This window comes from Mytilus trossulus, chromosome 10, assembly GCF_036588685.1.
Source record: "Mytilus trossulus isolate FHL-02 chromosome 10, PNRI_Mtr1.1.1.hap1, whole genome shotgun sequence".
Classification (NCBI taxonomy): domain Eukaryota; kingdom Metazoa; phylum Mollusca; class Bivalvia; order Mytilida; family Mytilidae; genus Mytilus; species Mytilus trossulus.
In genome coordinates this window covers 73,544,867-73,558,937 of record NC_086382.1, presented here as the reverse complement: position 1 = coordinate 73,558,937, position 14,071 = coordinate 73,544,867, and the positions used below count along the sequence as shown (strand labels likewise).

At 36.9% G+C, this 14,071-nt stretch overlaps 1 protein-coding gene across 1 annotated transcript; it reads left to right on the top strand.

Annotated features, from left to right (window-relative positions):
* Positions 1 to 717: 717 nt before the first annotated feature.
* On the top strand, positions 718 to 1,941 carry LOC134688149 (uncharacterized). The gene is made up of 2 exons (XM_063548622.1): positions 718 to 1,119; positions 1,378 to 1,941. The coding sequence occupies exons 1-2, from the start codon at positions 718 to 720 to the stop codon at positions 1,939 to 1,941; spliced, it is 966 nt and encodes a 321-aa protein (XP_063404692.1).
* The last annotated feature ends 12,130 nt before the right edge of the window (positions 1,942 to 14,071 follow it).

Below are 14,071 nucleotides of genomic sequence, written 5' to 3'. Positions count from 1 at the left end.
TATTTCGTGATGTACAGCAGGAGAATGTTTAAAATTTACATTTGAGGTACAAAAAAAAGAAAGAAAAAATCTATCGTTTAACAGTTATATTATCTTATATGGGGTCTGCATGGGTGGCTGAGAGGTCTAATAGTTCATCTACTGTATCACTGGTACGTGAATGGTGCGTTCGAAATGAAATAGGAAAGATGAAAAAAAGTTGGGGTTTGTTTTGGTTTTTGGTTTTTTTTTTGGGGGGGGGGGTCTTTTGCCGTGCAAACTCCTATTATATTTTTTCTGATTTATTTCATTCTGTTATTATTTATTGTCAGACTTGAGCCGTCCAATTAACAGATATAAAATATGATAAAAGTCGGAGATAGTTTGGAACGCATGTTGTCATCTAAATGCAACCGATATGTTATGTTCAAAATATTTTTTATCATACATACGGTTCTTTCGAAGAAAAACATACGATTTTATTTATGCACACAAATATAATTAATGGCCTTATCTGCCCTTGGAAATGAATGGTTGAGTTTTTTTTCTCTCTGCTCGACCTGCCTGATATTTTCAACTTAAACATGGTGAAACAGTGAATTTTTCTGAAACCAACACATAACATACTTACTTTGATAGTAATGAATAAAGGTAATGAGTGAAAAACAAAATACTCGTAAGCGTGAAAGAGAAATAGAGACAGAAACTTTTAATAGTAAACAAACCACAGGTATAAAAATGGCGGATACTAACATGACGGAGACAGAGAGCTCACTCGAACAAAACCTCGGTGAATACTCTGAGGATCAAACATTCAACAACAAACGTCTAAGTGGCATAGTAGGCATACAACAAACATTAAACAGTCTTATAATAAAATTTGAAAACCAAAATGAAGAAATACATGGTATTAAAAGTGACATATACGCCAAAGATGGCATTGAAGACAGACTTCAAGTTGTGGCAACAGAAACTGAAGACCAAACAACTATGATAGCCGAAGTCAGAAATCAAAATACAAAACTGACAACGGAATTAAATCTAATGAAGTCATACGTGGTACATTTAGAAACTAGACTCGATTGTCAACAAAGTCAAATAGCAAACCTGGTTGAACGCAGCATGAGGGAAAATGCTATAGTAATAGGGGTTCATGAACGAAATGACGAAAACGTAATAGCGGAATTAAAATTGATTTTCAAAAATGTTTTGAAAATAACTGAAAATATTAAAATTGACCGAGCCCACAGAATAGGGACCCAGACAAATAAAAAGAGCACCCGTCCTATAGTTGTTAAATTCCATGACTACAATGACCGGGAGCATGTCATAAACACTGCACGAACAATAGGCAAACAAAACAAAGAGTTACTAAATGGCATATACATAACTCCACAGTTTCCAGACGATATGCGTGAAAACAGAAAAAGACTAGTACAAAAACAAAAGGAGTACAAAGAAGTAGATGTAGGCACAAAAATTAAAGGAAACAGTTTATTCTTCATCAAAAGTGGATCTAAATATGTGGAAAAAGTGTCAACACCAAAAGCTTTAGCTATTTTTGATGCCAGTAACAAGTCTAAATTTGGTACATTTGAGCAAACTAGTTCTAATGAAGTTAGTGACAATGGTCATACTTATTGTGTCACAGCTGCTGTCACCACAACATACGGAGAAGTTCGTGAAGCTGCCCGACAAATAATGCAGGGCCCAGTATCTGCATGTACATACAACACATTGGTATATCGGTTTACAGACAAAGACGGACATACACACGACGGGTACGATGACGACAGAGACTACGGAATTGGATCAAGGATACTTGACTATTTAAAAGAAATAGATGCACACAACATAACTATCATTTCCTCACGTACACCTCCATCTGGTACAGCAAAGATAGGTTCAAGAAAAAACAATATTATCTTGGAGGGAGTAAAATCGGCTCTCCGCAAAATGTAAACAATAAAAACTTTAAACTAATTTACTGTTGTTTAAACTCATCTTGATAGACAATAAACATGCAGTAAAGTATGCTGAATGTCATTTTTTCTTCTTCTTTCAGGTTTATAATTTGTTAGATATTATATATTTAGTTTCATGTATTCTCTTTTCAAATCCTATATGTTTACTATTTTCAAAGTATCTTAAGAGTTTCAATTCTCTATTTTATTTTTAAAAAGAGTATTCATTATTCCAGTGAGTTATAAAGAAGCAAATTTCAAATGAATTACCTTAATAGGTAATCTGTAGATACAACTACTTTTTATGAATTTTAAATTTACATACAACTTTATCCGAAATAATTTCACCATGAATTAAAATAAGTCAATAAAATACATGCAGCGTATATTGTAATTTTATATAACAAAATTTACTCACGGTACCGGCACGCAGACATCATAAAAGTAATCATCTGCCCTGTGTATTACTATTGTGATGAATTCGCAAACTTACCTGGTTGTTGCTTATTTTATAATCCGATTGTAAAGTCCAACAGAAAGAAATATCATTCATTCCCTTCATTTATTTACACATTGTTTTACTTTCACTTTCGATTTGTTTACATTTTACTGGGTGAGTAGTAATTGTTTTGGGGTCAGGAATTGACCTATAAATCCAGAATTCCCACGATCATGATCAGTTGTTACAAAGTATATAACCGTCACAATAGTGCTTTGTTATATCATATATGCTTAGGTGTTGTAAAACGTTTTAGTGATAAAGTCGTTTTTGGAATAGTCTATTGTATGGACGAGTCTACAATTTACTATATATACCAAGGTTTTCAAAGTTCACATTGTTCTGGGTTTAGAATTCAAGCCGAGCAGTTGGATACAAGAGAAGAAGAAAGGTGAGATTAATCTATAGTTCTGAATAAGAATTATAAGCAGTGGTCCTGAATAAGGAGCCAATTGATTAATTCAGTATTGCTGCTGAAGAAGCAGTGGCTTCAGAAAGAAGCATTGGCGGTATACAAAATAAAGCATTTCCAGTGGTCCTGAGTAAGGAGCCAAGTGAGTAAATAAGTATAGCTGCTGAAGAAGCAGTGGCTGCAGAGAGAAGCATTGAATAAGAGCAAAGAAGTGACCAAACAGTCCAACACACGCACTGGCCCAAATAAAGTAGATATAAAGCAGTGGCTACAAGTAAAGCACTGGCTCAGTATATTAATAATTCGTTGCTTTTAGAAAGTTAGAAAGCACTGGCTCAGTATATTAATAATTCGTTGCTTTTAGAAAGTTAGAAAGCACTGGCTAAGCAAAAGTATATCAATATATTAAATCCTCCTTGGCATTTATCGTCTGATACCCATTTTGACGCCCAACACCAATAAAGGGAATCCGAATATTCAGTTGATAAAATAACGCTACCAATTCTTGAGCCTTGACTGTATCCAGAGAAACGACTCTGGTACGAAACCCAGAGTTACGCAGTTGCGTACCCCCGGTACGTGACATATTTTTGGTGGCAGCGGTGGGATACAGCAAGGCTCTGGATATATTTAAAATAAAATATTAAAGATGGACAAGTATAATGAGTTAGGGCAACAAATAAGTTTGTTAGAAGAAGAATTAAGCGATAGAATGCAGACTTTAATGAGCCAGGGACCAAGTGCAAATTTATATTCTACCCCAAAAATCCCAGTAAAAGATTTAAGTGACTCTGGTATAATTCAAACGCGTCACGGCGATTTCATGCAAGATACGCATCGTGCCAGTATCGGTACAGATCGGAATGTTCCAACACCCGAAGTGCCGCGTTTATATGGGCCATTTACCACTATAAAGACGGACGACAAAGGAGCGCGGCCAAAAGAAAAGACAACGCAGAAGACACACACCACAAAGAAAGAAGCAGGCACTGAAGCAATGCCGATGCCAGATGTATCACCGATACTGAGGGAGGAATTACGCCAAAACAAGCAAGTCCGCAACACTAATTCCGCTGACAAACTTAGCCACGGGAAGACACGGCGCGAAATTAAGCTTGCCAATTATGATGGAACGAGTGAATGGAGCGATTTTAAGTCACATTTTGATGCCTGTGCGGTGATCAACAACTGGGATGACCAAGAGAAGGGTCTGTACCTTGCAACAGCTTTAAGAGGACAAGCACAAGGAGTGTTTAGTGATCTACCTACTGAGAAAAGAATGGATTATACTACCTTGATAAAAGCATTGCAAGAAAGATTTTCGCCTCCAAACCAGACCGAGTTGTACCGAGTACAATTAAAAGAAAGAAGACAAAAAGCTAGTGAAAGTTTGCCGGAGCTTGGTCAGGCCATAAGAAGATTGGTAAACAAGGCTTATCCTAACGCACCAAGCGAGGTTAGAGAAACTTTAGCAAGGGAACAATTTTTAGATTCTCTTGTGGATTCAGAGATGAGAATAAGGATAAAACAATCTAGACCGGAAAACCTCAATCAAACAATATGTCTTGCCGTAGAATTAGAAGCTTTTTACAAGGCTGAAAGAAAATACGACACTGGCAGAGGTCATTTGCGCGCCACATGCACTGAACCAAATGAGTCTTACGATAAAATGTTAAAAATGATGGAAGACTTTTCAACAAAAATTGAATCCCTCCAAAAGGACCTTGATAATTTTAAAAGCGATATGACAAGGAAAGACTCCGATATCAATATGCCTGGATGGAAAGACAAGATACAGTGCTACAATTGTGGAAGATTTGGACATTTTAGAAATGAATGTAGAGCTCATAAGAAGCCTTACAATGGAAGCAATGGTAGGGGAAACGGAGCAGTGCGGCCTTTACACTACAACAGTCGACACAGGCGAATGGAAAGAAGAAAAATTAACGTGGGAACAGATGCTTCAAACATGGAAGCTGGTGCGTACATTGACGTCGCCATTCATAACCAGCCTACCAAGTTTTTAATAGACACTGGTGCCACGGTTACTTTAGTTTCGCACGCTTTGTTTTACAGAATACAGAAAAAGGAACGACCGGAACTTGAACCAATAACCCAAGTCATTATTTCAGCAAATGGAACAGAGCTGAGCATAGCTGGTAAGGGAATGTTCTGTATAGAGATTGGACAAGACAAGTTTATAGTCGAAGCTTTGGTTGCCGACATATCTATTGACGGGATACTGGGTTTAGATTTTATGAAAAAGAATAATTGTAAAATAGATTTACAACAGGAAACCCTTCAATGCAAAAGTAACACATATCCTATGGCGTTTTCTGGCAAAATAGGCTGTTACAGAATTTCAGCCGCAGAGGATATCAGTATACCACCAGGAACAGAAGCTTTTGCACGTGGTAGGATTAATGACTATGATACGTTAACCAGTAAACTGCAGATAGGCATTATTGAGCCATGCGAGAAGTTTGTAAAAAGGGACAACGCTTTACTGGCAAAGACCTTGGTTGAAGCACGAGAACATGTGCCAATTAGATTGCTAAATGTTTCAAATAATGTAACAACAATACGAGCCGGAACCATTGTTGGAGAAATAAGTCCAGTAGAAGATGTAATCACCATGACTGGAAACACCAGTAAAGAACACAAAATTCCTAAATTGGACAACGAACTGCAGAAGCTGGTCAATGAAGCAAGTTCCCATTTGACCGAGAAGCAGAGACATCAAGTTACTAACTGTTTGAAGCAATACAAGTCGCTGTTTGCGTTGTCCGATAACGATCTCGGATGTACTAGTATTGTACGCCATCGCATCAACACCGGAACAAACTATCCTGTCAAACAACCACCTCGGCGGACACCGGTAGCCATGCGCGACGAAATTGACAAACATATTGACAATATGTTAGAACGGGGCGTGATCGAGCCGTCTGAAGGGCCATGGTAATCAGGGATTGTACTTGTTAAAAAGAAGGACGGGTCGACTCGTTTCTGTGTCGATTATCGTCGACTCAATGACCTTACGGTAAAAGACGCGTATCCGTTACCTCGAATAGACGATTCATTGGAGCAGCTAGCTGGCAACAAGTGGTTCTCAACTTTAGACCTTTGCTCAGGTTATTGGCAGGTAGAGGTAGAAGATAGTGACCGCCCTAAAACTGCGTTCGCGACACGGCGTGGACTTTTCCAATTTCGTAAAATGCCGTTTGGACTTGCATGTGCGCCGGCAACATTTGAGCGATTAATGGAAAGAGTTATGGCTGGACTACAGTGGAACATTTGCTTGGTGTATTTGGATGACATAATTGTAGTCGGCAGAAATTTTGAAGAGATGTTAACTAATTTGCGACAAGTTTTTGATAGATTGATTGACGCCGGGTTAAAGTTAAAACCCAAAAAGTGTTCGTTGTTCGCAAAATCAGTGTCCTTCCTTGGACATGTAATAAGTGAGGATGGTGTTGCAACGGATCCACAAAAGGTGGAGGTTATTAAGCAATGGTCAGAACCGAAAGATGTAAGCGAGTTGCGCTCATTTCTCGGCCTGTGCGGATATTATAGGAGATACATAGAAAATTTTGCAGGCATTGCAAAATGTTTGCACAAATTAACAGAAAAGGGTCGCGAATACTTGTGGACAGAGGAGTGTCAAGATGCGTTTCAGACATTGAAATCCAAGCTCCTCGAGGCGCCAATACTGTCACATCCAGATTTTTCGAGACCTTTTATACTTGATACGGACGCAAGTCAGTCTGCAATTGGAGCAGTCCTGTCCCAGGAAATAGACGGAAAAGAAACGGTTATTGCTTATGGTAGCCGTACACTTTCGAAGACCGAGCGTAAATATTGCGTCACTCGAAAAGAGTTACTCGCCGTAGTTCATTTTGTTAAGCATTTTAGGCATTTTCTGTATGGAAGAACGTTTGTTGTCAGAACTGACCATAGCTCTCTGCAGTGGTTAATGAATTTTAAGAACGCAGAAGGACAGCTTGCGAGATGGCTGGAAGTCCTTAGTTCGTATAACATGAAAATTAAGCACCGACCTGGAAATCAACACAGAAATGCTGATGCACTTAGCAGAATGCCATGTAAACAATGTGGCTTCGAACAAGACTGGGAGAAGAAACTAGTACGTGTTAATGTTGTTACACAAGCACCACCTATAGAGGTGAACGAATCAGCTATCTGTACAAATGATGGGAGTGATGAAAATAAGACGCTGTTCGTGCTACAACAAGAGGATGAAAACATATCATTGATAAAGAGTTGGGTATTAAATGGCAAGAAACCGCTTTTCAAAGAAATTGGGGAATGTAATTATGCAGTTAAGAGTTTATGGTCGCAATACGAAACATTGAAAGTTGATAACGGTTTATTGTGCAAGGAGCAAAGCACGGGAGGCAAACTACGCGTCATCGTACCCATGAAAGAAAGGCGCGTCGTTTTACAGCAATGCCATGACAATAAGACATCGGGACATCTTGGGATAAGAAAAACATTAGGAAGATTAAAAGACAGGTTTTATTGGCCTGGAATGCGTCGTGATGTGGTGGCCTACATAACAGGATGTGAGACTTGTGTAAGAAGGAAAGGCCCACAAAAACGAAAGAGAGCGCCAATGCAGATTCAAAGGTCAGGCTTCCCTATGGAAAGGATAGCCGTCGACATTTTGGGCGAGTTGCCAAAAACCGCCAACAACAATAAATATATACTGGTGATAGCTGATTACTATACAAAATGGACAGAAAGCTTTCCCATGGAGAACATGGAAGCATCGACGGTTGCAAATATCATAGTAACAGAAATTATTTGCAGATTCGGGGTACCTACACTGATTCATTCAGATCAAGGAAGGCAGTTTGAGAGTGAGCTTTTCTCTGAAATGTGTAACCTCCTACAAATCAGCAAAACCCGTACAACCTCATATCACCCACAATCCGATGGTATGGTAGAGAGGTTCAACAGTACTCTAGTAAAAATGCTAAGTGCGTACGTGGACGAGCATCACACAAACTGGGATCAGCTTCTACCTTATGTGATGATGGCTTACAGAACAGCTGTACACGAAACAACCGGCAGCACTCCGAACCGTATGATGATGGGAAGAGAAGTAGCTACTCCTGTAGATATTATGTACGAACTCCCAAGGGAAGTGAAGTCTATTCCAGCTAACAAGTGGGTATGGGAGTTACAGGAAAGAATGGAAGACGCCCACCAGTTTGTACAGAATCATGTTAATAGAGAAATGCTTCGGCAGAAGCAATATCATGACAAACATTTAAGTTGGAATAAATTTAATAAAAATGATAAAGTGTTTGTTTTCTTTCCTGTTCGTAAGCTTGACCAATCCCCTAAGTTTACAAGTTATTGGCGGGGTCCCTTTAAAGTGTTAAAACAATACTCAGAGGTAACATACCTAGTTAATTGTGGCAGAAAGGGTCGACCACAAGTAATACATGTTGATCGCATGAGACAATGCAAGGATCAACGTTTGTTAGGTGAACCATTACTAGGTGAGCGTTTACAAGGGCTCGAGCCGTCAAATCAGGTATCCGAAATGAACGATCGAGCCCAAGTTGTTGACGAAAGCGCCCCAATTGAATTTGATTTTGAGAATATATATGAGACCATTGAACAAGACGAACACATTAATTTACCAAGATTAAGACGGGAAAGGAAGCCTCCCACTTGGTTAAATGATTATGTTCAAGATTAAAGTAAAAGAAAATATAAATAAAAATGGAGAAAAAAAAAATATGAATGAATGAAACGTGTATAGAAAGTATAACTGTACATAACATTTAATTTTGTATATACATGTATATATTTACAATGAGTTCTCTTATATTACAGATGGCTAACACAAAGAAGACACCACGGGAGAGATGGAGGTGCCCTGTTTGCCAAGTACGGTTCCAAACAGAAAAGGAGTTGGAGGATCATGTTATAGCATGTGCAAAGAGAAGGTCTTCAGAAGAAGAGTACTTATGTGATCTGTGTCCTTACGCAACAAGCAGAAAGAGTGACTTCACAAGGCATCAGAGAAGGAGACATGCAGCATCCTTGTCAGCCATAGATGATACCGATAGTGAATGGGAGAAACAAAATCCAGGCACACTATCGGATGTCCTTGGAGAGCCTACAAACAAGAAAGGCACAACAGGTAAATCAGTGATGGTCACAGGACCACTTATCAAAGGCAGAGTAGTTAGGAAAAGCACGTCTCCTCTACCAGTGGCTACTTCTTCAAAGAAGAGATTACTAGAAACCCTTAAGAGTTCATTAGGACCACAGCCAATAGCCAAGAGATTTACATTGCCGAGGTTGCCAACCACAACCGCAACTGTAGTGGTACCTCCTGTGACAAACTCGTTTCTGATACCGAGAATGATGGATACTGATTCCGATGACAGTTCTGTATCAAACCCATCACCACCGTTGTTCTCGTCATCACCTATGGACTTAAGAACTGTTACGACAACTACGACTGGAACCATCCCAAGCCTTGTGCCAGCACATGTTGTCAGGCCAGTAGTTACCCCTGGATTGATGCTGGTTGAAAGAAGAGTGGTTAGAAGATATAAGGAAAACGGAAAAGATGTGGAGGAAACTGAAATCTGGAAAAGATGAAGTGACATTTGATATAATAAGCATATAAATACCATAGCCAGGAAGGCTTGACTGAATTATTCAGTGATCAGTCCAACGGGATACGTTTTCAGATTGCTCTATCGTGTGATTTATTTGCAAGTGAGTGTTCGCGAAGAACAGACAATACAGATATTTAGTTACTTGTTAAAGGAAAAAGATTTCCAAGAAATTATGAAAACTTTTGTGTTTTATTGTTTATATATAATGCCTTGTTTCTTTGAATATATAACAATGATGTCCGTCGGATGGGGACGTTAAATCCGAGGCCCCGTGTTCAGGGAGTCCCACGCTTTGTGCACGTAAAAGATCCTTATCAACAAGCTCTTTGAGTGGTCCATAAGTGGCCGGTTGATAGGCAAAATTATTTCATACAATATTTTGGCTTTGTGATGTTTTCAGTGGCTTTTAAATTATGTACTATTTGGCTTGTTGGTTTTTATGGTCAAAATTACTTGTTCAAAAATCTGTCAGCATGCATATTTGAAATACAGATGGAAAATGAATTAAGGGTTCTTAGGATAAAGTTAACTCCTAAAGTTGATGCCCATGTTAAGTAATAGAAAAACAGTTGAGTGGGAATCTTGTCATGTCGGGTAGATTATACATCTACGAGTTGTTCTAGTGGTTAGTTACTGAATAAGTAACAGTTGTTTTAGTGATTAGTTACTGAAGAAGTAACAGTTGTTTACTGATATTTAGAAATGTGGTTTTTGAATGACATGGCTCGAGGCAATACCCGGATAGAGTTTGTGACTGAAAAATGTCCACTTGGTGAAGATGTGCTCAATTGATTTTGGTAAATGCCGGGACGCATTTCTTGGAGGCGTGGGTAATGTGATGAATTTGCAAACTTACCTGGTTGTTGCTTATTTTATAATCCGATTGTAAAGTCCAACAGAAAGAAATATCATTCATTCCCTTCATTTATTTACACATTGTTTTACTTTCACTTTCGATTTGTTTACATTTTACTGGGTGAGTAGTAATTGTTTTGGGGTCAGGAATTGACCTATAAATCCAGAATTCCCACGATCATGATCAGTTGTTACAAAGTATATAACCGTCACAATAGTGCTTTGTTATATCATATATGCTTAGGTGTTGTAAAACGTTTTAGTGATAAAGTCGTTTTTGGAATAGTCTATTGTATGGACGAGTCTACAATTTACTATATATACCAAGGTTTTCACAGTTCACATTGTTCTGGGTTTAGAATTCAAGCCGAGCAGTTGGATACAAGAGAAGAAGAAAGGTGAGATTAATCTATAGTTCTGAATAAGAATTATAAGCAGTGGTCCTGAATAAGGAGCCAATTGATTAATTCAGTATTGCTGCTGAAGAAGCAGTGGCTTCAGAAAGAAGCATTGGCGGTATACAAAATAAAGCATTTCCAGTGGTCCTGAGTAAGGAGCCAAGTGAGTAAATAAGTATAGCTGCTGAAGAAGCAGTGGCTGCAGAGAGAAGCATTGAATAAGAGCAAAGAAGTGACCAAACAGTCCAACACACGCACTGGCCCAAATAAAGTAGATATAAAGCAGTGGCTACAAGTAAAGCACTGGCTCAGTATATTAATAATTCGTTGCTTTTAGAAAGTTAGAAAGCACTGGCTCAGTATATTAATAATTCGTTGCTTTTAGAAAGTTAGAAAGCACTGGCTAAGCAAAAGTATATCAATATATTAAATCCTCCTTGGCATTTATCGTCTGATACCCATTTTGACGCCCAACACCAATAAAGGGAATCCGAATATTCAGTTGATAAAATAACGCTACCAATTCTTGAGCCTTGACTGTATCCAGAGAAACGACTCTGGTACGAAACCCAGAGTTACGCAGTTGCGTACCCCCGGTACGTGACACTATAATCCCGGGAGAAAAAAAATCCCACTTTTTTTGTTGTTGTTGACACTATATTAACATAAATTGCACATACACACGTTAGAATAATCCAATATACTGGTATTCTATAAAATGAATTCTCATTTCCTTTTTTGTAAAGTGCGAATATCCTTTCGATCCCCAGCAATGTTGGCGAACAAAAATGTATATATTAAACATTTTTTATACGTTTTGCACCCAATGCAAATCTTAAAAAACTATCCGATATATATATATATGCAAAAACATGAATCCAGTGATATGCAATGCAATCCACAGTTCTATCAAAATACATATTTGCCATTATATAACTGTGTCCCATATTCGTACGTCGGCAAGAAAAGGTAAACAAAATTATCAACAAGAATGTCTGTGTACCTGTGCACGTGTATTTCAATCTGTAATTGGGTCATTTATAGTAAAGGTTGTAAATTGTAATGTTGTTATGTATGAATGAAAGTTACATGTACTTTAATCCTACTGTTAAAAATGCAATTCATGTTTTTGACCATACAATAAAGCCTATACTTTTATATGGGTGTGAAATTTGGGGATATTTCAATCCCTTTACTGCACGTTTAAAAAAAGAGCACATAACAGTGGATACAATTTACTCAAGGATACTTTGTGAAAAACTTCATATTAAATTCTGCAAATATATTTTAGGCGTTAATAGGAAGAGTACAAACTTTGCAGTTTTGTCTGAATTAGGCCGTTTTCCACTTCACTATGATATAGTCAAACATGTTTTAGGATATTGGCATCGTTTAGAAAATATTGGCTCATCATTTCCCTTGTTAAAAGCTGCATATAATTGTTCTAAAAAGCTATTTGAAACAAAAAAAACCTCTTGGTATGGATCAATTAATATTTTAAGGGAAAAAATGTCAGGCATAGAAAAACATATTCTTGAAAAATATTCAACATTTAAACTACACTGTGGCCAGATAGTTAAGGGATACTATACTGCATTGTGGAAAAAACAGCTAGATATACATAAAGCTGGTAAACTACGAACTTATGTAACATTCAAGTGCAACTTCGGTTTTGAAAATTATTTGTCAATAATTCGACATTTTGAGCAAAGGAAATGTATTACTATATTAAGAATATCTGCTCACAAATTGCAAATTGAATCTGGTAGATACCAGGGTACTCTTCGACAAAACCGAATTTGTCTCAGGTGCACCTCAGGTGAGGTTGAGGATGAAGTTCATTTTTTATTTAAATGTGATACTCATTTATTAAAAAGAGAGGAATTGATGCAAAATATATTAAAATCATGTCCAAACTTTCAAAATTTAAATATTGATAACAAATTAATTTGGATAATGAATAATGAGGATCCCAATGTACTATTTGCATTTTACAAATATATAGAAGATACTAAGAATTAAAGTACAACTTAATCTGCAATAACTAAATTACTATAACTCTTTAATATGAATTTGGATATCCTGTTAAGCCTGCACAGATCATAAGAAGAATTTCAAATTCTTTGGCACCGTCCCTTGATGATCTTTGCTGGCTGGACACAGAATCTATATAATCTTAAAAATATGCTTTAAAAATATATTTTCAATAATTAAGGAGCTTGACTCATCTGCATAAAGTACAAGTAGGGACTCCCCTTTAAGCACCGACTCTTGGTGCTTTCTGCAGATAAGTCATATTAAATATCCTTTATTAAATATACTTTGTTGTTTGCAGTATACCTCATAGTCATTTTTTATATTGACATTTCTCCGCACAAACTACTAATGCCTCATGTTTGTCTTTTTAAAGTGAAGATACACTTACCGGGTGCACTTGAGTCAATTTCAACATAGTATTCATTGAATAATAATACATTGCTACTATTTTGAGTGTATTTTCTGTGGTATATTATTTTATTTTATTATTTTTATAACACTGTTATATATCTTTTATTATGTGTGTATTGCATATGTTAATGTTTATAATAATATTGTCTGTATCATATGCCCTCCTGGGGCCCTAATTTGGAAAATAAAAATATTCTATTCTATTCTATTCTATAGTGTATTGTTTTTTATTAATGAATGAAAGTTACATGCGTTTTATTGAGAATGAACAATGAATATAACAAACATTAACATTAATTATATGGTTAAGGTCAGGCAGACCGAACAGAGAGAATTCTCTCTCTTTTTGTATTGTATTGTATATTTGATATGTTTTTCTGTATTTTGTTTCTACTTAGTTATATAATGTTCAACTACGTTAAGTGTATCACATATGAAATTAATAAGACTGTAAAGCCAAAACTAGATAATGGCTAATTATTGTATCAATTTAACTTCTCTTAATGTAAATGGCTTTGGAAACGATTTTAAACGCAAATCCATGTTTCTTTGGTTAAAAAAATTTCAAAGCGACATCATTTTCTTGCAAGAAACACACAGTACTGAATCGTATGAAACTATATGGAAAAGGGAATGGGGTGGAGATATTTATTTTTCGCACGGGGAAACGAACTCTAAAGGTGTTGCTATTTTGTTTAACAGCTCAACAGATTATATATTAAAGGAAAAAATTGCAGATGAAAACGGAAGGTATCTCATTCTAACTGTTGAAATTGATAACACAGATTTTGTTTTTGTGAATTATTATGCACCGACCAAAAACTTTGAAAATGACCAAATTGAATATATTGAAA